General features: G+C 36.6%; 4 protein-coding genes across 5 annotated transcripts; 3 read left to right on the top strand and 1 right to left on the bottom strand.

The window, feature by feature from the left end:
• The first annotated feature begins 2,256 nt into the window (after positions 1–2,256).
• Positions 2,257–3,649, top strand: LOC119084090 (general odorant-binding protein lush-like). 2 transcript variants are annotated; one of them, XM_037193928.1, is made up of 5 exons: positions 2,257–2,435; positions 2,503–2,578; positions 2,940–2,995; positions 3,064–3,218; positions 3,275–3,414. In XM_037193928.1, exons 1-5 carry the CDS (start codon positions 2,361–2,363, stop codon positions 3,285–3,287), a joined length of 375 nt encoding a protein of 124 aa, XP_037049823.1. In that variant the 5' UTR covers positions 2,257–2,360; the 3' UTR covers positions 3,288–3,414. The 2 variants fall into 2 exon arrangements, with proteins under 2 accessions (XP_037049823.1, XP_037049822.1); XM_037193927.1 differs by having other exon boundaries at positions 2,260–2,435; positions 3,064–3,214; positions 3,275–3,649.
• A 4,697-nt stretch (positions 3,650–8,346) lies between these two features.
• Positions 8,347–9,624, top strand: LOC119084089. Its single transcript, XM_037193926.1, has 4 exons — positions 8,347–8,803; positions 8,863–8,884; positions 8,949–9,119; positions 9,186–9,624. The coding sequence occupies exons 1-4, from the start codon at positions 8,648–8,650 to the stop codon at positions 9,521–9,523; spliced, it is 687 nt and encodes a 228-aa protein (XP_037049821.1). The 5' UTR covers positions 8,347–8,647; the 3' UTR covers positions 9,524–9,624.
• Positions 9,625–13,383: 3,759 nt separating this feature from the next.
• On the top strand, positions 13,384–15,266 carry LOC119084091. The gene is made up of 3 exons (XM_037193930.1): positions 13,384–13,693; positions 13,757–13,927; positions 15,201–15,266. Exons 1-3 carry the CDS (start codon positions 13,529–13,531, stop codon positions 15,228–15,230), a joined length of 366 nt encoding a protein of 121 aa, XP_037049825.1. The 5' UTR covers positions 13,384–13,528; the 3' UTR covers positions 15,231–15,266.
• A 1,157-nt stretch (positions 15,267–16,423) lies between these two features.
• LOC119084087 (BTB/POZ domain-containing protein 2-like) lies at positions 16,424–18,021 on the bottom strand. The gene has a single exon (XM_037193925.1). It carries the CDS (start codon positions 17,889–17,891, stop codon positions 16,575–16,577), a length of 1,317 nt encoding a protein of 438 aa, XP_037049820.1. The 5' UTR covers positions 17,892–18,021; the 3' UTR covers positions 16,424–16,574.
• Positions 18,022–22,840: the final 4,819 nt, after the last annotated feature.

Below are 22,840 nucleotides of genomic sequence, written 5' to 3'. Positions count from 1 at the left end.
CCCAAAATTTAGGAACCAACCTGGGAACATCTCACTCATGTCTAAAATAACCCAAATCCATCAAAAAATCCGATGGAAGTTAGGAAGTGCCAGAGGAATCAGCTGTCATCCCAAAATTTAGGAACCAACCTGGGAACATCTCACTCATGTCTAAAATAACCAAAATCCATCAAAAAATCCGATGGAAGTTAGGAAGTGCCAGAGGAATCATCTGTCATCCCAAAATTTAGGAACCAACCTGGGAACATCTCACTCATGTCTAAAATAACCCAAATCCATCAAAAAATCCGATGGAAGTTAGGAAGTGCCAGAGGAATCATCTGTCATCCCAAAATTTAGGAACCGACCTAGTGGAAGTTTTACTTAATGATCCCAAGAAGTTTCTACAAGAAATACATCCCAAAACAACATACACAATTCACCACATTACCATCCATATCATGCACCAAAAATACAACTCACTCTCACACACACACAAATTGGCTTTTATATGGCATTTGTATGGAGACTTCGGGGAGCTCCAGCTCCCAAGATATGGGTTTTTTCCAACTTTTGAAAATTCCATTTTTATTTTTGGGCCATTATTAGCCTATAACCAAAATTTCAGGAAAATCTATAGAAACGTTTAGGAGTTGCTGGATCCACTTTTCCATAGGAACTAACTAACTAACGATTTCAGTTATCTGAAAAAACGAAATTTTGCTTATTTTCACACAAACATCAATGTTTCGAAGTTCAATATCTCGGCCAATTTTGAAGCTGCAGTAACGTATGATAACTCGTATGGATTCCTTGATTTCAGATATCCTAGTTTGGGGGCTGTTGGAGTTAAGGGGGAGAAGTCAAAAAGTTGCTGTAAATATGCTCCGCCGTCCTCAAAACATTTTCGTTAAAACATTTTTGGTAGTGGACTTACTAACGTGCGGGCATGATAGACAAAGTAAATATATAGGCACATATACCTTGGAAATAGAATGCCGTAGGCAAGGTAGAAATATTCCTCCAACGCACTCCAAGAACAGGCACGAGAAAAGAATTAAATAAGAGGGCTCCATGACGCAGTAGTCTAATTCAACTCGTCAAAATAAACATTTGGACGGCACATATGTTAACGGTCGCGAATTCACGATGTTGACCACTTCCCAGAGGTGTATATCATTTTTTGAACTCAACTCAATTTAAGTTTGCAATTGGTTAGCATTCTACATTGTTCCACATCGTTCTACATGTTGTCAACAAAAGAAGAGTAAAGAGTGTCGCTCCACTCACACGTATACGTGTGGAATTGAAGAAACCACGGCAGAGTAAAAGTAACCCAGGCAGGAGCGCTTGTTTGACTAGGGACCTGAATAATCTAGTAGGCCTATGTTTTTTGCGAATTAAATTTTTCAACTTATGTCAGTTTTCATTTGAGTTCATTTTCATACAAAGGATTAGGTCCCTCATTTGACATTTCCATAATGAACCGCTCCTGCCAGGGTTACTTTTACTCTGCCGTGAAGAAACGTAAAGACAAACGCTACTTCTATGTGGTGGGATACATGTGGAACAAATAAAACGAAAGAAACAAACGAAACCCACCACATTCCTATGATGAGATCAGTTTATGTGTCGATGCAAAGATAAACCTAAACCTAAACGCGTATCTGCATCTTTAACTTTTTGAATTGTCACAACACTGTTCCTAGCATCAACACAGTGATAAGAGCTGACGCTTAGGATTGTTTGTATTTTAAGTTTTAACTCATACAACAAAAAAAGTAATCTATCTTTACAATAGAAACGCAGTGCCTACTGTGATTTCATCAGCCTCCGAATATTTTGTATGTTCATGCTAGAAGGTGCTGTGGAATTGTACAACCTGACAAGCAGTAATGTTTGTGTTACTGCCCTAGTGAAAAACACCGGTCTGCATAAACTGGCTTGGAAGACTTTCTTGCCCATGATCTATCACAGCTAAGAACAGAATGGGAAACTCAAAGTCACAGTATTGAGTAAAAACGAAAACAATGTACAAATAAATGTCCTCTAGTCTTGTCCACACGACGCAATTATGAAAACTAAATAAATGTCCAAAAGCTTCGTTAACTGATTTTCTACTTCCTGTTTATGACTAAGCAGTTTAAAAAGTGTTGATTTGGCAAAAATGTAATTTTCTATCCGATAATTAGTGTGTCAAAACTTAATTGCACATCTAAACGATTTTTAATTAGTTTTAAAAAGATCTTCCAACTCATAACTTGCTAAGATACGAATAAATGATTTAGCATGATCGGCAATCGAGTCACATTGAGTGTGTCTTGCGTTCCGTTCAACAGACAAAGATTTTCCTCTGTACAAGAAATAACATTTGCATCAACATGAGACGAATGTGGTTCGGATTGCCAATAAGCCTAGTGTTGCTTCTCAATATTATTGGCGTATCATTTTGTGCTGTAACTAAAATCTTATTCGACCTCTTCACTAAATTTGCCTTTTGCTGATTGGTATTTCAATTTGTAGATGACACGCGATCAAATGATAAAATCCTTCGATACGATAAGGAATCTATGCACTCCAAAATTCAAACTTAGTGCAGGTAAGTGGGTAGAGTGTGATTTGTGGATAGATTGCAAATATTAGAAGATCGGGTAGTTATTTGTAGTAATTTAATAATTTCATAAGGTATGCCAAGACTGTGAAATTTTCAAAATTCCACACGCTTAACAGAATTTCAAAATTTCACATACCACTTAGTTAGAAACCATTCCTAACTAGCAACATTTCAGGGCCTATTTTCGTGAATTCTCTTTCTCCAAAATTATGGAAAATTCTCGAACTTCGTAAAGTCTCTAAATTTCAAAAATAATTAATAATCTCTTGAGAGAATTCTTGAAAATAGACCTTGTGTTATTTGGAAGATTTGTTACGCTTCTCCTACAAATTGATTGACTTTTCAGATCAGTTAAACGCATTACGATTTGGGAACTTCGACAATGACGACAAAGAAGTGAAAGTGAGAATTGAAATGATATCGAAGAAAATTTTGAATTTTGTTTGTTTTCGTGTTCTAATAACTTTCAGTGCTATTTGCATTGCACCGCCCAAATGGCAGGCGTTTTGACCAAGAAAAACGAATTACACTTGGAGAAAACCTTAAAGCAAATCGACGCCATGTATCAATCGGAGAATAAGCAATCGGCCATTGATGCAGCTCATCACTGTAAAGATATCCGTAAGTATCTATCTGACAGTCCGTCCAACTGTCTTTTTCATAAACTTTTATTGCACACAGAAAAAACTTATAAGGACCCGTGCGACAAGGTATTTTTCACCGCAAAGTGTAGCGCTGAACAAATGGGAAAGCTTTTTGTGTGGCCCTAACACTGGCCTGATGGTAAAATGTCTACAGCGTGCTTTATTCTTATTTTAACTTAAAAATACGGTCGGCCACAAGCAAAACGTTAAACTATAAACGCATAATAAATGCTGAAAAAAAAATCGTCAGAAGAGAGACAAGTTTTCACTAACCTATACTATTACAGCCTTGGATTTATCGGCTCATAAGAATACTTTAAGCTCTAAGTTTAATTTGTTAAAATTGGTTGAATTAAAGGTTAATCTGACTACCTTCCTCATGAAAACTATAATAAAAATTACGAAATTAACCTACAATTTCTTGTTTATGCGTCTAATCATTAGATTAGATTAGATTAGATGGGAGGGTGTAAGCCCAGCACCTAAGCCTCAGATGGGCCTGTTGTGCTATTGTACAAGTCTCTTGATCATATGGACTGTGATTTTACATCATATCTCTCCCGACTTAGATTGTTCACAAATCGACCGTGTGTTAACGTCCCATACGTTGTGAATTCTCCAAGCCGTGGGTGGTATGCGAATACCACAACCATCACTAATTGACCTGTACATTTTCCCAAAGATGGCGCTATCAACATTGTCATGTTGTAGCTCTTTCTACTATTGACATTATGTCGATATGGTTTCTTTTATGGAGAAAGCGAATGTTGGGTTTTTTGATATTTCCGACTTTGTTACGGTTACGGCTATTAGTTTTAGGTAATAGCAAGTGTCTAATCACCATAGGCCATGAGTTGCCTCTTCGTATAAATCGCCATGCCACCATGTGACTGAACTCGTTCTGGCGTTGCAGGTTGTAGCGTCTGAATGATTCGTATTTCGTCATATCCCTTGACATCCATACAACGTATCAATCAATAGATCTGTTAAACCTCGCGGTCATTTTGGAGTACAAGATAGTTTCTGTATCTTGGGATTGTACCACAGCAAATTTGTAAAAATTTGCTATGTGGTTTTGGGGTGTCAAATGAGAACCCGAAGCGTTTGTACCTTACCTGCACTAAAATTGACTGCCAGATGCCATACGGCAATGTGTCATTTTCGTACATTAATCGAGCACGTAATTTAGCATTAGCTTCTGGTAGAGTCGATTGTTAATCCGTAAACCGACGCCACGAAGCACATGTTAAATAACAAAGGAAATAACACAATTGTTGATATCGCACAATGAGGCGAGAACGACTTTATTGATCAAAGAGAAAATGACCTACGAGAACAACACTTTGACTTCGTTAATAAAACCTTTAAAATAATTTCACCATTTAAACATTACAGCAAAATAAAAACACCAAAGCCGTAAAAGTTGGCACAGAAATTAGACAAAATCGAAAATGAATTCACACACAGCCACACAAAAGAAACACTTTTAGAGAGCAACGCATAAACACGTCCGTTCTCTGTGACTGCCGTTGTCCAACCTGCGTCCATGCGTCTAATCATAGTGTTGAATGTTATGCGTTAGACCAAAGCACTGTCGCTTGACAGTGCTATAGTCTAACGCATAACATTCAACGCTGCATGAAACCGATAAACAAAGAAAAACAACGCAATAGATGACACGATGTGAATTGCAGGCTCATCGAGACCTCGTGCAAAACATTTTAACGTGCACATCAGCAGATCACCGAGAGTTATATTGTTTGTTCACATGATTGGTCATGATATAATTTCTGTGGCTTTGGCGAATATTTTAGGTCAACCGTTAAGTGTACTGTTAAAAAATGACTTCTATGAAGGGCAATGAGGTGAATACTGACGACCAACAAACGTTGCTGGGTCGATGGGTCTCGCCGCTACAAGTAAAAAATCATGTCTAACACCAATACCAAACAAACTCCGTTCTGACAGGTCAAAATACCACCTTATTCCTTTGTTTGCAAACACATACACTGTTAACTAATTTCTTATTTTACCTTACTAGGAAAGTATTAAGGCCATTACTGCCCTAGAGCAAAGCCTTTACCGACCTCGTAAGGTAAAACACCATACTATAACTGGCAGGGCCTATTTTTTAGAAATATGTTTTCAAAAGTTTTTTAAACTTCTCAAAAATTTTTCAAAGTTTCTAAAGTTTCTGAAGTTTCCACGAAACTTAAGAAACTTTGAAAAACTTTTGAGAAACTTGAGAAACTTTTAGAAACATGTTTCCAAAAAATAGGCCCTGATAACTGGGAAGTAACTAGTTATCTCGTATCACGGTGAGTAAAAGTACCTCGAGCTGCCGCCCTCAGATACTTTTACCAAGGTAAATATAGTGAGGAGGTAATGCCATTCAGACGGGCGACCTAGCACATAAGTTCGATGCCAATGACATCTTTTTTTAAAATGGTTGACTACGATTTACTTGTATTTCACAAAAATATTTTCGCCATCTCATAACAGATGGCCCGACGGCTGCGTTGCTTTTTTACTACCTTGATAAATGTATTTAGGTTGCTACTATTTACCATGAGTGCGAATAGAAATACAGTGCAAATAGTGCTCAATAGAGTGCAACTGGCAGCGGACATTAATCAATTCTCGGTGGTTAGTGATGACCTTGAAAAATCAGCTTTTCTTTTCCTCACACAGGTTCAAGTAATTTGACGTAATTTTTCGAGGGTCTTTTATGACACAAGCCCACAAGCGACTCATACCTCACCAATTATTTTGCACATTCAAACTCATGGGTTTCATTAACGTGCAATTAAAATAACAAACAATAAAATTATCAGTTGTGGACAGAACGTAGCAATTAAGTTTAATAATTATCTCAACCGGACAATTCAATTTCGTATTTTATGATAAGTTAGAAAAACGTGTATACAGTGCACTGTATGTCGTAATGTCATCTTATGTAATCAAAAATTTTGTTTGATTTCTATAGGCAACTGGAATTTGTGTTTCACCGCCTTCGTGATCAACTCAGCTGTAAATGCGCTTAAAATTTGAATTTTTAGTGAACCATTCGATGAAAAAGTGAACCGAAAAATACATTTCAACGCTTCATTGTATGAAAATGATGCTACGTTAGAAAGACCTCCGCACTTTCCAATTTGAATTTCGACCGCACTTACGGCATGAATTGACAACGTATAGTGTCACAATTTAAGTATAGTTTCCACTTAAAAGAGCACTTCGTTTAGCCTCCGGCTACATGACAGTTGTAAAATAGAACAAAAGAACTGTCACGCAAACGAAGTGGAAATTGAATTTATTTCAATTTTTTCCTTCTTATTAAGTGGAATAGTTATTTACGTATCGATTGAGGAGGCCGAAAGAGTTACGTATTAAGTTTTATATGCTGCCTACTGGAGACGAAAGTTGAAAAATGTAAGCCCAAGGGCCGAAAGTGACAGAAAAATGTAAGCCGAAAGGGCGAAAGCGAAGTGGAAACTATACTTTATATGCTTTACCGCGGGACGAAAGAAAAAAATGTAAACGCACGGGTCGAAAGTGATAGATATGTAAGCATACGCGGCGAAAGCTTCGCTTTCGCCCCTTCGGTTTACATTTTTCAACTTTCGTCCCAAGTAGGCAGCATATAAAACTTAATACGTAACTCTTTCGGCCTATTCAATCGATACGTAATAGTTATTTAAAAGTAAAAGTAAAGTGTCGAAATTGGAAATAGAACTGTAATAGTTATTTTCATGTGTCGGGGCCGAAAATGAGGGAGTTTCGAGATTTTTCTCGGGTTTTCGACCCCTTACATGAAAAATTTTTTGAGTATCTGTTTGGGACGATTGATTTTAGGCACTTCGTTCGGGCTACAACAAGCGAAATTGCCTAAAAACAATCGTCCAAAACAGATACACAAATAACTATTACAGTTCTATTGCCAATTTCGACACTTTACTTTTACTTTACTCTTCGCTTTTAGAGAGTTATAACTTTGCAGCGAATATGCTTCGCAAGCATTGTTTTAGTTTTTTTAATTAAAAATCGGAAATTTGTAGAATCGCACTTAAATCTACTGACTTTTTTGTAGCGTCAAAGTCAAATTGAAAAACTCTTTAAAAAACCAAGAAATCTCTTTATTCTGTTTCTTTACACGACAAAGCGTTTGCAAGCCCCCGTTGCACAGTAATCGTTGAGTGCCTGATTGATATCGTCTTGAATGGTCACTTTCCAAGTTTCTTCCGATCCCCATTCTTTGTTTGGAATGACAGCTTTGAATGCTTTTATTTCTGCACAAGATAACGAGCTTCCAGCTAAAATAGCATTCCGGTAAATTTTCTCACCAGAAGCAGCAGCATCTTTCGCTTCCTCTTCGTCAAATACGATGTCCGAGTCCCGGGCTATTGCATGCATTAACTCTTTGATATTGATGCCAACATCTTTCGTCAATGCATCCAAACAATCTGCATGGATTCGGGATGTTTTGTTGTCCCTGGTTGCTTCCGGGTTAATACTCTCCATAATTGTGATTCTGGTGTAAAATCAGATTTTAAAGAAAATTCCTAACTTCACGAGTAAGAGTCAGTTGTTGCTCGAATTAGATTCAAACGTCAAATGAAAGAATTACAACAGATTGAAAAATCAATAAAAGAAAAATTAGTTTCATACAGTCATTTGGCTGTAAACTTTGGGGAGGTCACGCAGGTCTCCATTTTTATAAAAAACGCGGGAACAATACTCTCTCTAGCAAACAACCTCCCAGCTCTCTGTGTCAAATTCACAGCCTATGCCTTTGTATTCTGCACACACTATTATACTATTTACGACTTGCAAATAAATTAAAAGATTTTTCGAACAGAACGGCACAATTAATCTCAATGATCAAATACTGACGGTTTTCATTGAAGCCATAAAACGCCTTTTAAATTGTACCAAAAGTTTCGATCAACTATGTGATCATTTTCAAGTTGATGTTTTCTCAACTTGCAAATACATTGATTAATAGGACCAAGACCTATTTTCGCGATAAATTTTAAATTAATCGAAAATAGACCCTGATCAGACCAATTTCTTTTCAAACTGCCACCTGTGCCGGGTCTACATGTATGTATTCGATTCCACAGACGATATTCGATTTTAAATATTCTCATGCAGCCAAGCAGTTTTGCTGACTTGTCCGTAGTTCACGTAAAACGACGTGCAATCCAAACACTTTTAAAATCACTCATATCAATCAGCATCGATTTTTTCGGTGCTGATAAAAAACAACACTTGAACAAATGACCGCAAATCGAGTGGACGATATACTTAGTTTCATCAGAACTATACTGGCCCCGTCAGTACGTTGGAAGAGCTGTTCCGGGTTCGTTGCAATTACTTTCAAAGGAAAACTTAGAATTGTAGAAAGAAAATGGGCCGAGAAGTTAGTACTTGGGAGGTGACTGTAAACGCTGTAAACACATTGACTCATGTTATGGTCGGATTTGTCAGTGTTTACATGTGCTATGTGGCTTACGAACGTGGCTACAGTAACATATCTATGCATGTCCTTCTTTGCGCTTTGGGAGTATGTTTCTATAGTTTGATCAGTAAGAGCTTTCTTTAATAATTTCATTTCTTTCTTAGTATCAGCTTCTGATGGCCGAAGGTAAATGAGATGCATAAATTGTGTGGGACATATCATGCAAATGTTAGAGGATTTTCAATTACAGGAATCTTAGCTTTGGCTCCATTTAATGTTTGGACGATATTTTTTACCAGACGCACAAAAACTATAATCCACTGGTCTATGCAGGCATTTGGTGGTGCTTTTGCTATTATAGGTATGGCATACGAGTACTGGGGTAGAACATCACACTTCCGCAGCATTCACTCAAAACTGGGTAAAGTTTTTAACTGAAATTTAAGACTCTTTGTACGAACATTGACGACAACAATTGATCTGCTAGGCCTAGCATCGTTTGCCTTTCTCATCTTAACAATGCTGAACGGCGTAACGAATTTGTTTTCAAGGGAAATGCGATCATTGGTCAAACCGGTGTACCAACGATTCTTTCACAACTTAATGGCTCTGGTCACTTTCGTATTGGGAATGGCTGCATTGTATTACGGCTTCGAGAAGCGAACTATTCGAGAATATGCAACCGAGGAAGTCAGATGGATTCTGAAAATATTCCTGTGCATCACAATCGTAACTTCTTCGATCGCTGCGCTTAAGAGTGGCTATCAACAATTTAAAGACGTTATTGGAACCACTAGGGAAAGTATTCTGCCGGAGAAATCATGAAAAGGTTCTGATTGAGTGTCATTGCTGTGAAATTTAATGTAAAGATAAGAATGAGCTGGCATTAATATACTGAGAGATTTTGCAAACAGCGAAGAAGTGTTAGCCCGTACGAATTACAGTCAGTTATTACGTTTCACAATGACTTTCGATCTCAGGAAAACTTTTGTAGATGTCGAGTTCTTAGAGACACCAAGCGAAGGTTGGTTAGGGTTTTTTGTTTTTAATCTGTTAAGGCTGTGTAAAGTTATAGGTAGATCACGTGGATGATGCTGCATGTCTGCGAAGAACCTGCGAACTTCGACTTGCGGATTTTCCGTTAAATTCTTTGGTCTTTTAGGCATAAAGGCTAAGAGTGAATAATAGATAGGGATCTGTTATCATCTCTCTGTTCAACAACGATTTATTTTGCATTCTATAGTGGATTATTTGACGCATAAAAACTATATATTTACTTGTATAAATACATAGCACAGAAGCAAGTACTAGATTTTTCAAGAGGAGCCTTCGTATACAACACTAATATGCTGCCGTTATATGCTTGGCTATGATTTACTTGTGTTTCACCATAGTATATTTTAACATAGTCGAATCATCACAATGTGTGTATGTACGCACACCGAGGGTGACGCCAGAGGGGAGTATTAGGCTCTTTTAAACATAGTTTTATTGTAATAGATTAGAGTGTGTTGATGAAAACGTCACAACCGATTCATTATTCCACATTTTATGATGTTGAGTTGCATAAATTGATCTTTAATCGGTAGATAGACCTAAATCCAAAGAATTTTTTGGTCATTATAACCGACCGAAAAATTTACCATGTTGCAAAGATAACAATAAAAATAGTCATTTACATTACTAGGGATAAAAAGATGAAAATTAGAGTTTTCGTGTGAATTTTGTTGATCCGAAGTGTAGCCGAGTAAAAAAAAATCGAAATGACAAAAAAATGTTTTTGTCGATATTTTACGGGAAAGCCTTGGGGAAGGGTTTTTTTGGTGAGACTTTTTACATTTCCCATTCCGGTCGGGCAAACGTCCTCGCTCGTCAAAATAAAATTTGTGAACCATGGACGTGATGAGGTAATATATGTTACATGCTAGCTAAGAGGCTTCTGTAATCCTTTTAAACACATAGGGTGTTCAACTTAAAAACTGTACTGAATACTGATACATATGAACGGCCTTGAATCTAATACATCTTTTGTGTTTTTGCACCTCCTGGGATAAGTGAATTTCTTTGTACTGTTCCTTGGCGACCATAATAGGTAGGATCGCATTTTCAACGATAAATCCCACTCGTCTGACGCGTTCATAATAGTTATTTATGTAACAAGAATCGTATGGAGGCATACCAGCATACGATTCGTGTTGCATACAACGTTTCATGCAACGAAAAAAATCGAATAAATACCTTTATCCACTAGTACGATAAAAGACGTTCATTCGACATTACACACAGGCTGCGTAAGTTACAAATATCATCACTGAATTGCATAATAGTTATTTATGCAACAAGTTGCGAAAAGTGATTGTTTTAGTCACTAGATGATAACCACATCGTGTGACGAAAACAACCGCTTTCGTAACGTTTTACATACAACGTTTTCTGCAAGAGGCGCGAAAAGTGAACTTTTGAAATGCAAACCTAATACAAATTTTTACCAAAGTTTTAATTTCCAGTCACCGACTAATTGATTCAATATCATAATAGAGTCATTATTATGTCATTGAATTGATTAGACAAACACCAAATTTACACAAAATGATGCATTTTAATGCAAAATGATTGAAAATTTAACAAATATCTTGTAGCAATGCACCACACGGTGTACAACATACTCTAGTTTTCACTTATACACTTACTGTAATGAGATTTTTTCAGCACACTACCCAATTTTCCATACTCGCTCCACTCGAAAGGAAAAATTGGATGTAGTGCTGAAAAAATCAACATTAATCAATACTTGTAACATAACTTACTATTTCGACACTAGTTGCAAAAAGAGTTTTCGCAACAAGCAGTGCCGCCTTTTCCATATGGCCAAATGGGCAAATGCCCGTGGCGCCCGAAGTGGAGCAGAAGAAAATGGCGCCCGAGATCCAAAAGCTAAAAGCGGCACTGAACAAGTAAAAAAAGACCCCCATTACGCTCATCAAAGTAGGCATGAAAAAGTTCACTTTTCGCAGCGCAGTTGCAGAATCTATAATTCGATTTATTAATGAAGTCAAATTGATGTGTTTAATCGTCGTGTTAAAATGCATGTTCAATTTATTAATTACAAATTGATAAAAATCTCGAATTGATAACCGAACCTTAAGTAAATAAATAAGTTGTCGCCAAATTTAGAAGACAACACCGAAGCTTATTACAGTACAACGATACGATTCCATAATTAATGATGTTAATTAATTATTTAACAAAAAGATGTGAATTTTTCGTACACAATAATTATTTCATAGAATAACTGAACGAACCATTTAAATAATGCAACAACGAAGCTAATTGCACAAATAATATACGTTCTGTATGATGTCCGCCCACATTCTAAATTATGAAGAGAAAATCATATTAATAATCGAGAACTTCAGCCGTGTTATTACATAAAGCAAGTGTTATTTATGCTAACTCTTGTTCGACGACCCTTATATTATTCCGCACAATATAAGCTTTTGGCCCATTGGGTACCATGGAGCGAGTAGTTTTTATGACGAAACCTTTGAATTTTTTTATAACCCTTTAAGCTGCATACAGACTAATATATGTTGACTTATCATTAGCCAATTGCGACACGCCATGTTTCAATTAGAGGTTAGCGGTCATTTCGCGAGCGGTTAACTTCAAGGACACTTGGTATCAATCTTTCTTAGAAAAATCTAACTTTCGTCAAATTGGATCTTCTTCCAAAATTTCCAAGTGTCCCAAAAGTTTCAACATTTGTGCGAAGAGGACTGTGCAAAAAATTAGCCAAATGGTTAATGAGTGAACTGAACATGTCATAAATCGTAGATCTTTTCAGCTGATGAAAAACTTCGAGTTCGTTGTGGTAAGCTAATAAGAGGAAATTCTTCCAAACGAGATAGCAGCCAACCAAAGCTGGGTACGCTTTAACAATCTATTGTGATTGCATAATTGCATAGTTTGGTGACAAGTATTAGACCCGTCCGTTCATGGGTGCAAAAAGAGTGATATGAGTTGTGCTGCTTCGTACTCAGATTCATTAATGTCTAGTACAGTCATCACCTTCCTTCATTTGCTTCAGTTTGAGACAAGAAGCTTCATGACATTATCAGATGTCTAGAGCCGAGATTGACAGGAATTAGAGCATCTAGTTAAATTTAATGGTGGGCTTGGACGCTCATCGTTAAACTTGCAGGGTCGTCGGGTGTCCGACAGAAACTAATGCTAATGCATACGAAAACTTATTTGATTGAGAAATCTACGACAACGATAAAGAGATGCTTGAAGTTTTACGCTAAATAGACAGCATGAACACTGAATTGACAAGATTCAAATTTGGAGGCTTTAGTGATACAAGCTACCGCTTAGGATTGTTTGTAATGTATGTTTTAACTCATACAACGAAAACAAGTCATCTATATGTATAACAGAAACTCAGTACCTACTGTCATTTCATCACCTTCGAATATTTTCTATGTTCGTGCTAGTAGCAGTGCTGTGCTAAATATCATAAAGTCGTGCGAGTACCTATATTGATCGGTGTAGACGAGGCATAAGTTATCAGTTAACTAATTATTGTCGTTACGCATTCATCTATCAATGGAGACATTCGTACAAAATTTGTGAATAAATCAATGGAAAAACGAAATAGAATTTTCCGATATAAATAGAGGATGTACCAGAATGCTTCCGATTAGTTTTGCAACGATAACCGGTCGATAAGTAGAATACAATAAGTTTCAATCGATTTTCCCATTTCGTATATATCTTCAACAAAACGTTTTCATTTTCGGTTTGCTTTTTGATTTAATTTTCTAAATAAAAATGGTTTACGACAGAAGTGATCGTTGGTTGTACAAGCCACTCGTTAGTTACGAAACTGATCGATTGTGTAGGCGATTAGCTTCAACTAAAGCGGAAGTTAAATTTGCTCCCGATACAAAGGAATCCGGAAGTCGATCAGTGTCGATATCTCATCGATCCGACGGTGTAAGTGTAAAATCATTTTTTCTAACGTGAAAGAGAGGATGGTCTCTAAAATTTTGTTTGCAGAAAAATTCGTGTGACTACTACTATTCACGTGCCAACAATAGTGGACCACAAAAGAATAAAACCGTCATCGAAAAGCATTGCAGCATTGTCGACGATGGAACAATGCCATATGGGTGGAAGAGTTCATTTTACGACGATGAAATTTGGAAACTACGCAGCCCCTTCTTGCGGGTTAGTACAACATCAATCCGGTTCTAAAATTACGTAACGCCAAGAGCATCGGGTTCGGAGATATAATGAAATGATAGGAAAATTCTATTAGAGAGCCAAGAGCCTGCAACTGTGAAAAGGTTTTCCCGAATTTCGTGAATCTCACAATTAGTGAAAATCATGAAAATCACTGAAATTATTAAAAATTCACGAAAATTCGGGAAAACGTATTCACAGGCTTTATAGTGTAGTTTGTAGCGATGATGCTCAGCACCTGATAAACTAGAGGACTAGAAGACTATTGTGTCTATGCAACAGCTGTTCTATATCATCATTCAAAACTTTTACATCCTGACCCTGAGTATCGACGCCACTATTTTTTGAGAAAACATTTTTCCAATTTTCCAAAATTTTTCCATATTTCAAAAAAACTTTTCAGAAAATACAGTCAGAGGCAGTGAAATTTCTGCATGAATTTGCTTCAGCTGTTTTTCAGCTGATCCACACAAACAATCAAAACTATTTATGCTGGTTTTACTTGCGTGGTAGTGTTAAAACCGCATAAAGACGTGTGAACAGATTTGATTGTTTGTGTGGATCAGCTGAAAAACCACTGAAGCCAATTCATGCTGAAATTTCACTACATTTTACTTTAAGGTGTGAGCGGAGAGATTAACTATCGAAATGTCAATCCGATTTGACCAGAAATAACGCACTTCAAGCATGAGTGGTTCTGTAAATAAGATACTGAACCTTGACAGTGTGTCACACAACTGTGAAATAGAGTACTTGCTTGCCTGAAATAAAATTAACTGACCTGACTATACGTAAAACCTGATTCCACCTGAAATAGAATAACTGCACATATTGTCAGACTACTGCGAGGATGATTACATAACTGTCATTTTCTATTTTATTCTGGATAAAGTTCAGATCTAGTTCAGGTTTATAAACGACCTAAATCACCTAGGCAAGTCTCATTTTTCAGGTTTCTGTTGACCCATTTACTGTTGAGAGCTCACATTCTCCTTATATATTCTTCAGACTCAATTTACAGCTACCTCACTTATTAAACAGACTGTGTCCTTGTCACGTTCCGATCAAAATTCAATGTAAACTTTTAGATGCAATTGGACAGGAATCTGAGGGAAATCTGATTGATTTCGGGTTCAACTGCCCGAGAATAATTTTTGCAGTCTAATGATCGAGAATATTTTCATATGCGAACACGAGCCAAGCGTTACGTAATTAATGAACTAAATTTGTACTAAAAAAAATAATTGTTTGTTGCTAGGCTCATCAACTGTCAATCAAGCCATGGTGAAAGCGAAGCGAGTTGTAATCGTTTTCTTCTTTTTTTCAACAACCCTAACCGTTTTTTCATATTTACACTTTTGTATACTTGTTTATTGATTTATTGACTTTGTTGTTGCAATTTTAATACGAAAATAAATAACTACTCTAATTCAAAGAAAAAAAAATTATATTGGTTAATACCAATGTACTGTCAAGCACCGAAGCTGTCTTTGACATCACTCAATTCACGCCATAAGTGTGCCTAAAATTTGAATTTTAAGTGAACGATTCGATGAAAAAGTGAACCGAAAAATACATTTCAACGCTTTCCGCACTTTCCATTTTGAACTCGTTCACTTAAAATTCAAATTTTAGGCACACTTACGGCGTGAATTCTTGTGACTAATGTTGTTGTACCTGCTTAGTCTGTATGGAATCTGTGGAATCGAATTCACCTCAACACTAGATGCAACTTGAAGAAAACGAATGCAATAAGTGTGCAACATAAAGTAACTAAATTCACCTGAAAGTAGAGATCCGTGCGTATTTACACCTGGAAAGGCTGTCCCTTTATCAAATAATTGAAACACAGAAGACTTTACTGGACGAATATTTATTGCGTGTTGACTCGAGTGCCGGTAATGGAATGAATCTCTATTTACAAGTTTAGGGATAAGATGAGCGTACAAACATTTACATATGTGATTTGTGATTGTGATTCATTATAGAGTAGGAGGCGAGCTCTTACACATCACCTTCAGTGCTTATATACTCTTATATACTCATCATCTACAACCTTACCCTCTATACCGTCTGCATCAAGTTCTATGTGTTACAAATGGCATATTGATCGTAACAAATGATTCCCTAAAAATCATTTGGATCTTATTGTGGCGGATATTTTAATTGATTTTCTGGCTTGAAACCTTGACTTTCAGCAAAGGGAACAAAGAAGCCAAAATCGTAAGTCTCAAGTAACAAATTTTCAAGTAGAAAAGCTTCAGACAGGTAATTTCATGTGGAATACTTACTTAGAATGGATTGTAGAATAAGATTCAATTCGTACAATTTGCATCATCGACTTTTGTGTTTTTGCATTACCTTCAGTGTTTATATGCTTTTGTTAAATGTGGACAATAAACGCCCCTTCCTTCATGGATGTCCACATACGTTAGTACTCCTCTAATGAATAGGACAATGTTTTAAGTTTATTGAGTCTGTGAGTAGTTTATTCATTCTTTTTGAAAATCCTTAGTTAACGAAATTTACAAATGCCCAAGGTTCTGAAAGAACCCTGCCAATACCAACCCCTTGATATACATATTAAGTTGCGCTTAAAATAAAGTCTTTACAAGAAATGAAAAAGTTACCTTTAGATTTGTTTAAGATACAAAGCCTTCACAATGGACGTTGATACGCTGCACTTCCTTGTCGGTGGTGGCATAGATGGATCGTTGACAAAACTTAGTGGGACATCTTTCATCAGATCGCTTGTATCCGCAGTACCAATTACTGTGTTAGGCAAGGTACCGTTGAAACCGTCGGTAGCAATACTAATTCGGTAGACTGTATTAGGTTTGATTAGGACGACTTTCGTGAGAGATAACTTCGGCCCGACCGAATTGAATGAACCGTACGTTACCGATCCATGGAACAAAACTTTCGGCACATTGTTCTCGGTTAATGTTATGCTGAACTTCAAAGATGTTAGTTCGAGTATAGCCAAAAAATGAATTTCGTTCAATAAAGCCGGAACGTTAGATTGAAAAAAAACTTCGCTTTCTTTCCGAATAATTTCGACGTGACATTCGCCACCTCTACAAATCAGTACCGGACTTCTGTTCAGTTGAAACGATAGAATGGCTCGTGTTTTTGGACAGAAAGTTTCACACTTAAAATCAGCCACGTTTCTCAAGCACAACACCTCAACAAGTTCTTTATGGCTAAACAGTCCAGCATAAAATTTATTGGTCATGATCTGTACGATCTCTTCACCAATCATAGCACGGAACCGTATCAAATATATACTGTCCCCGAGTTGTTGTCTCAAATTCTGCGCTTCACTCTCGTCCAATTCATTTTTGCGGCAGGAATTTTTAGCCCATTCAATGCAAGCATCAAATAAATGAGACTCGGTACACGCCAATCCGTCCATCAGTAAAATGCTGTTCAACACTTCCTTGGTATAGTCCAAAAATGCAGACGATTTTAGCATTTCCAACGTCGAATACTGGATCTTATCCTCACAAAGCGTTGTCAGTCTGGAAATATTGAACGTTTCGGCCAGTTGATAGATCAAAAACAGGTTAGCGAACGTCAACTGGCCCTCCAAAAACGTGACACATATATCCAAACACTCGGTCACGTCATACTTATCAGCCAAACGAACAACACCTTCAATATTTGTCATGGTCAATGCTACTTCCTCTCGGTAAAAGAATTGCAGAAATTCTTCGAATTCACTGTAAGATGCGTCGACAATGTTAATAGTGACCTCTGTTTCGGGCACTGAACTATTGAACATATTGCGAAACACTGAGCTATTCTGTGCCAAGATGCATTGATGTGCCGGTAATATTTTTGTTACATTTTCTACCACGAAAGCGAATTTCAGGTCGGACAAATCACCTTCCAAAAACATACTGGTCGTTGCTTTCCGTGGGATCGGATTGATAAACTTGGTAGTCATTCTTTAACTGCACTGACTGATTTAGCAAAAAATTAAATTCAACGACCGACACACGAAATGCAAAGTAAAAGATAGAATAGAAAATCGGTCCTGAACTGGTAAAAGATGTACGTGAACTGAATCATTACTCCTCTTTGCACACCTGAAAAAAAAATAAAAATGAAGAGAACGACAAAGACACCGTTACATAAAGGGTCTTTAAGGTACAGTTTTTTTTTCATTTTTGAATTTTATATTTTGCCTGTTATGTTTTGAGCGGTTATAAAAGGGACTTCACTGTGTGACTCATGATCTTTCGGGAAAATGCATCTAGGGGTATTAGTGTAATAATGTTCGCTGTAATAGAGATCAGCATTTCCCTTATATATAAAATAATGGAAAATTCATCCATAGATACAGGCGCACCCATAGAAATAAAATTTTATATAATTAGAGCGCAGCGAGTATATAACATACCCTTAAACTATGACGAAAATTTTTAGCGAAGGCTAAAATAACTAGAAAGGAATTGTTTAGTCAAACACTCAGCGGTGCATTTTGGGGGCTTAGATTAGGTCGATTGAATAAAACTTTGTGAAAACTTCTATATAATCTCAATCAGTAATTCACACTAACTCGTATCATCAAAGCCTTCAAATCTGACGTTTGGCAAATCAGTGTTAATGCTTGAAGTGCTGCTCAGAAAACACAGTAACTTATTTAGAGATAAAGGGAATGAAGAACATAATAGGAAAGAATTTTTTCACAAATTAAATTTTTAAAGTTTTTTATGAAAAGAGAATTGCGAAGGTAGAACAAAAATGAAAAATATTGAAAAGGTTGAGGTATAACTATACTTGTTCTTCATACACTGATGTAATTTATTATTTCACGTTTAGACGATTGCATAGTCAATATCAGCACACACAGATCCATGCTGTGTTCAGAGAATAGAAAAGTGAAGAGAGCGACAACAATAAACGAATAGATTTTGTATATATAAATTAACGATCTAGTGAAAAAAAAAACCAACGACAGGTGTACACAATATATTTGTTACATGTTGTGCAGTATTTAATGGTTTAAGTTTTACCTGAAGCAATTGTATATTGTTCAGTATACTTCAATGCTTTCAATACACATAAGAGTACGTATTGCATATTTTCCTTTACTAGGTAGGGAAAATGGACTTTCCGTCCCTAGGGAAAAGTCTTTCCCTCCTTCGTAATGGAAAACGTCATACTACACTCGGGAAATAATTTGATATTTCATATCACGATGAGTTAAAGTACCTCGGATACAAAATATCAGATTCCTTCTCTTGTACAGTACCAATACTCTCCCTAGCAACCAAACTACAATTATTAAGGTGGTAGATACGTTTATGAATCACTGCTACTTTGTTCGCTCGTGTTGTTGTTGTTGGTTTTAAGTCATATTAAAAATCAGCGTTTCTCAAACTTATTTTCCCCCCTACATCGATTTTTTGAGAGAGTTTTGATGCTAGAGAGAGTATTGACAGTACACACTTGTCACGAAGAAGTCGAGACTTGTCGAGACTGATAGTAACAAGTGTGTACTCTATTTTATCACATAAGCGAAAACGAGACAACAACATTGACCTGAAGTGATTGACATCCGAATACCGCGTGTATGGGATAATATTACTTTATTTTCATGTTTGTGTCCTCTCAAATGTTTTGAAAAGTTGATGTTATCCTCTAAATAAGAGTATCCCAACAAAAATCTCTTCGAGAAAAGTGTGACGCAGTCTTTGAAAAACAATTTCTAAAATGAATGATATCGCTAGAGTTGACGCTTTCAGCTTCGTTACGCAAAAATTAAATTTTACACCCAATTAGTTGAAACAAGCTGGCTTAGGTTTTCTCATCATCTGCCAAATAATTTTTACAAAAAAAAATTAGACTGGAAACAACCAAAATTTTGCCAAAAAAATCTGCGTCGCAAAGTTTCAGATGTTCAGGAACAGACCAGCAAGAAAATTTATCTGCCACATGCGACGCAGATTTTTTTGGTAAAATTTTGGTTGTTTCCAGTCTAATTTTTTTTTTGTAAAAATTATTTGGCAGATGATGAGAAAACCTAAGCCAGCTTGTTTGAACTAATTGGGTGTAAAATTTAATTTTTGCGTAACGAAGCTGAAAGCGTCAACTCTAGCGATATCATTCATTTTAGAAATTGTTTTTTAAAGACTGCGTCACACTTTTCTCGAAGAGATTTTTGTTGGGATACTCTTATTTAGACTCAACACTGCTTTTTATAACAGTTTACAGTTTTAATTCAAAAATTTTTACGAAATTCGAAAATTTGACGAAATTTGGCGAAATTCAAAAATTTGGCGAAAATCGAAAATTTGACGAAATTCCAAAATCTGACGAAATTCAGAAAATTTGACGAAAATCGAAAATTTGACGAAAGTAATTCTCTATCTGCCACCATTCAAGAAATATCTCCAAAACCCCAATTGACCCACCCATTTCCAACTTTCGACATTTTTCACATATGCCCCTCTGTTCTACTCGTAAAACTCTGAGACTTTGCCGAAGAAAGTAATTATTTTTTTGTTCGAATCGTGTTACGAATACACGGTGAGCTTGAAAATTTTTTTATTCGACCTCTCGTGGACATGAAATGTTTTTAATGGTTTTTGTAGAGGGCGGCACCACGAGTAAGAATAACATAACAAGAAAATATTTCGATGGGAAAATTTTTAACTAGATCCATTTTTCGTTTTTCTGTGCCCTGCAGGAAGCTTCGAAAACTGTTTGGACCCTACTGGTGACTTGTTTGATCACAAAAATATAGTTACTGTTTAGCCTGAGGTCTAAGCTTTACAGCGATACCAATCATGACATTCATGACTACCAACAAACATCTTTTATGAAGGAAAGTCATTCTGCTATGTCGATGTGAATTTTAAAGGCTGTATCATACGTGGATTACTTTTATTTTCTCTTATAAATTATTTTTAGTTATTTTACATAATTTAAGGGGTTAATAAAAGGTCAAAGGATGAGCTTGGATTTCATTCTGACAAAATCTTTGTTGGTACACCTGAACGACCACCCAAATTTCTTCGTATAATGTCTCATTTTTTAGTGGAAACAACTAAAATGTTGCAGAATTAGCTTAGAATGACTATTGGAGAAACTACGAACGAAACAAAAGAAAGGTTTGTTAATTTTTGACTCGAGATAATGCAGTTTACTCATGGGTGCAATTTACAAAGAAACCTATTTCGAGTTAAAAATCTTCTTTCGACCTTTTATTAACCCCTTAAATTATGTAAAATAACTAAAAATAATTTATAAGAGAAAATAAAAGTAATCCACGTATGATACAGCCTTTAAAATTCACATCGACATAGCAGAATGACTTTCCTTCATAAAAGATGTTTGTTGGTAGTCATGAATGTCATGATTGGTATCGCTGTAAAGCTTAGACCTCAGGCTAAACAGTAACTATATTTTTGTGATCAAACAAGTCACCAGTAGGGTCCAAACAGTTTTCGAAGCTTCCTGCAGGGCACAGAAAAACGAAAAATGGATCTAGTTAAAAATTTTCCCATCGAAATATTTTCTTGTTATGTTATTCTTACTCGTGGTGCCGCCCTCTACAAAAACCATTAAAAACATTTCATGTCCACGAGAGGTCGAATAAAAAATTTTTCAAGCTCACCGTGAATACCTTTCATTTGATGGGTCACACGCCTCTGTAGGTTTCAATACAGCTAAGCTACAACCGAAAACGCGTTCCCGACCCTCGAAAACCTCACTCAGAAACCACTTCGAAGCCAATAAAACAAAATTCTGGTTTTTCCTGGGGTAATGGCGTATCACATTTTCATTTTTATGCCCACCCTGAGGTTCCTGCAAAATTTCATGGAGATTGGATGACTAGTTTCCGAGATCGACCGTCGATAGATAGACAGATAGAAACATACAGAGTAAGTTGAAAGATTTTGATTGTTTGGAAAACGTTAATTTGGTGCATTTTCTAACAAAATGACCAACTTCAAAACGATGTATCTCCGGCAATTTTAAAGTTACATAGTCGAGTGATAGCTCGTTTTGCTCGTATTTGAAGCGCGAATAAGATAGAATAGGATTTGTGGTGATACAGGTCAAAGGAAAGAAACTTAAATTCTCGCCTATATATAGTTGCCGCGTCTCAAAAAATTTTCTTCGTTCTTTTTTTGGAAGTTAGACTGCGTCAAGTCCTCCGCTATCGCTCCGGACATGATTGACAATTCAGATGACAAAGTCTTTAAGCTTAAAACAGACGAAGCATTGAGAACCTCTGTTTCGATCAAATTTTTCATTGTTCTAACGTCGCTTTTGACGCTTACGAAATTAAAACAATGAAAAATTTGAACGAAACCGAGCTCTCTAGCAACCGCACATGAGTTGTCGTCAAAATTTGGAGGCAAAAAATCACACAGTGTACCTTTCAATTGGACTCGAATATGGAACAAATCGATTAAGACAAGCAGCTTTATGTGACAATTTCGGAAGTGAGAGTTTCGAAAGCCTGAACGATGAAGATGGAAATCTGGACAATTTTGACGTTAGTTTCGAGCTAGATAATGTGACAGTCAATTCACCTATGGATTGCTCAATGGATACTTTTGACAATCTTGACAATCGTCGTGAGCATCTGGATAAGGACATCAGACCCTGCATGAACTATTTTGTGACTGAGTCGACTTTGGACGTACCGCGAAATGAGCCCATCACTTCTCAATCTATCCGGATTTCGTTACGGAAAATCATCATATACTATCAGAACGTGCGGGGTCTTCGGACAAAAACGAAGAATTTCAAGCTGTCATCTACATGCTGTTCCAATGACGTTGTGGCATTAACCGAAACTGGATTGAACGCGGCTATTTTTGATGTTGGCAGTTCTCACGTCAATTGCGTTGGAACGACATTGTGGAGCCGTGTGAT

Source organism: Bradysia coprophila, unplaced genomic scaffold, assembly GCF_014529535.1.
Source record: "Bradysia coprophila strain Holo2 unplaced genomic scaffold, BU_Bcop_v1 contig_732, whole genome shotgun sequence".
NCBI lineage: Eukaryota > Metazoa > Arthropoda > Insecta > Diptera > Sciaridae > Bradysia > Bradysia coprophila.
Note: the sequence above shows the minus strand (reverse complement) of the source record. Positions and strands in the feature narration are given on the sequence as shown.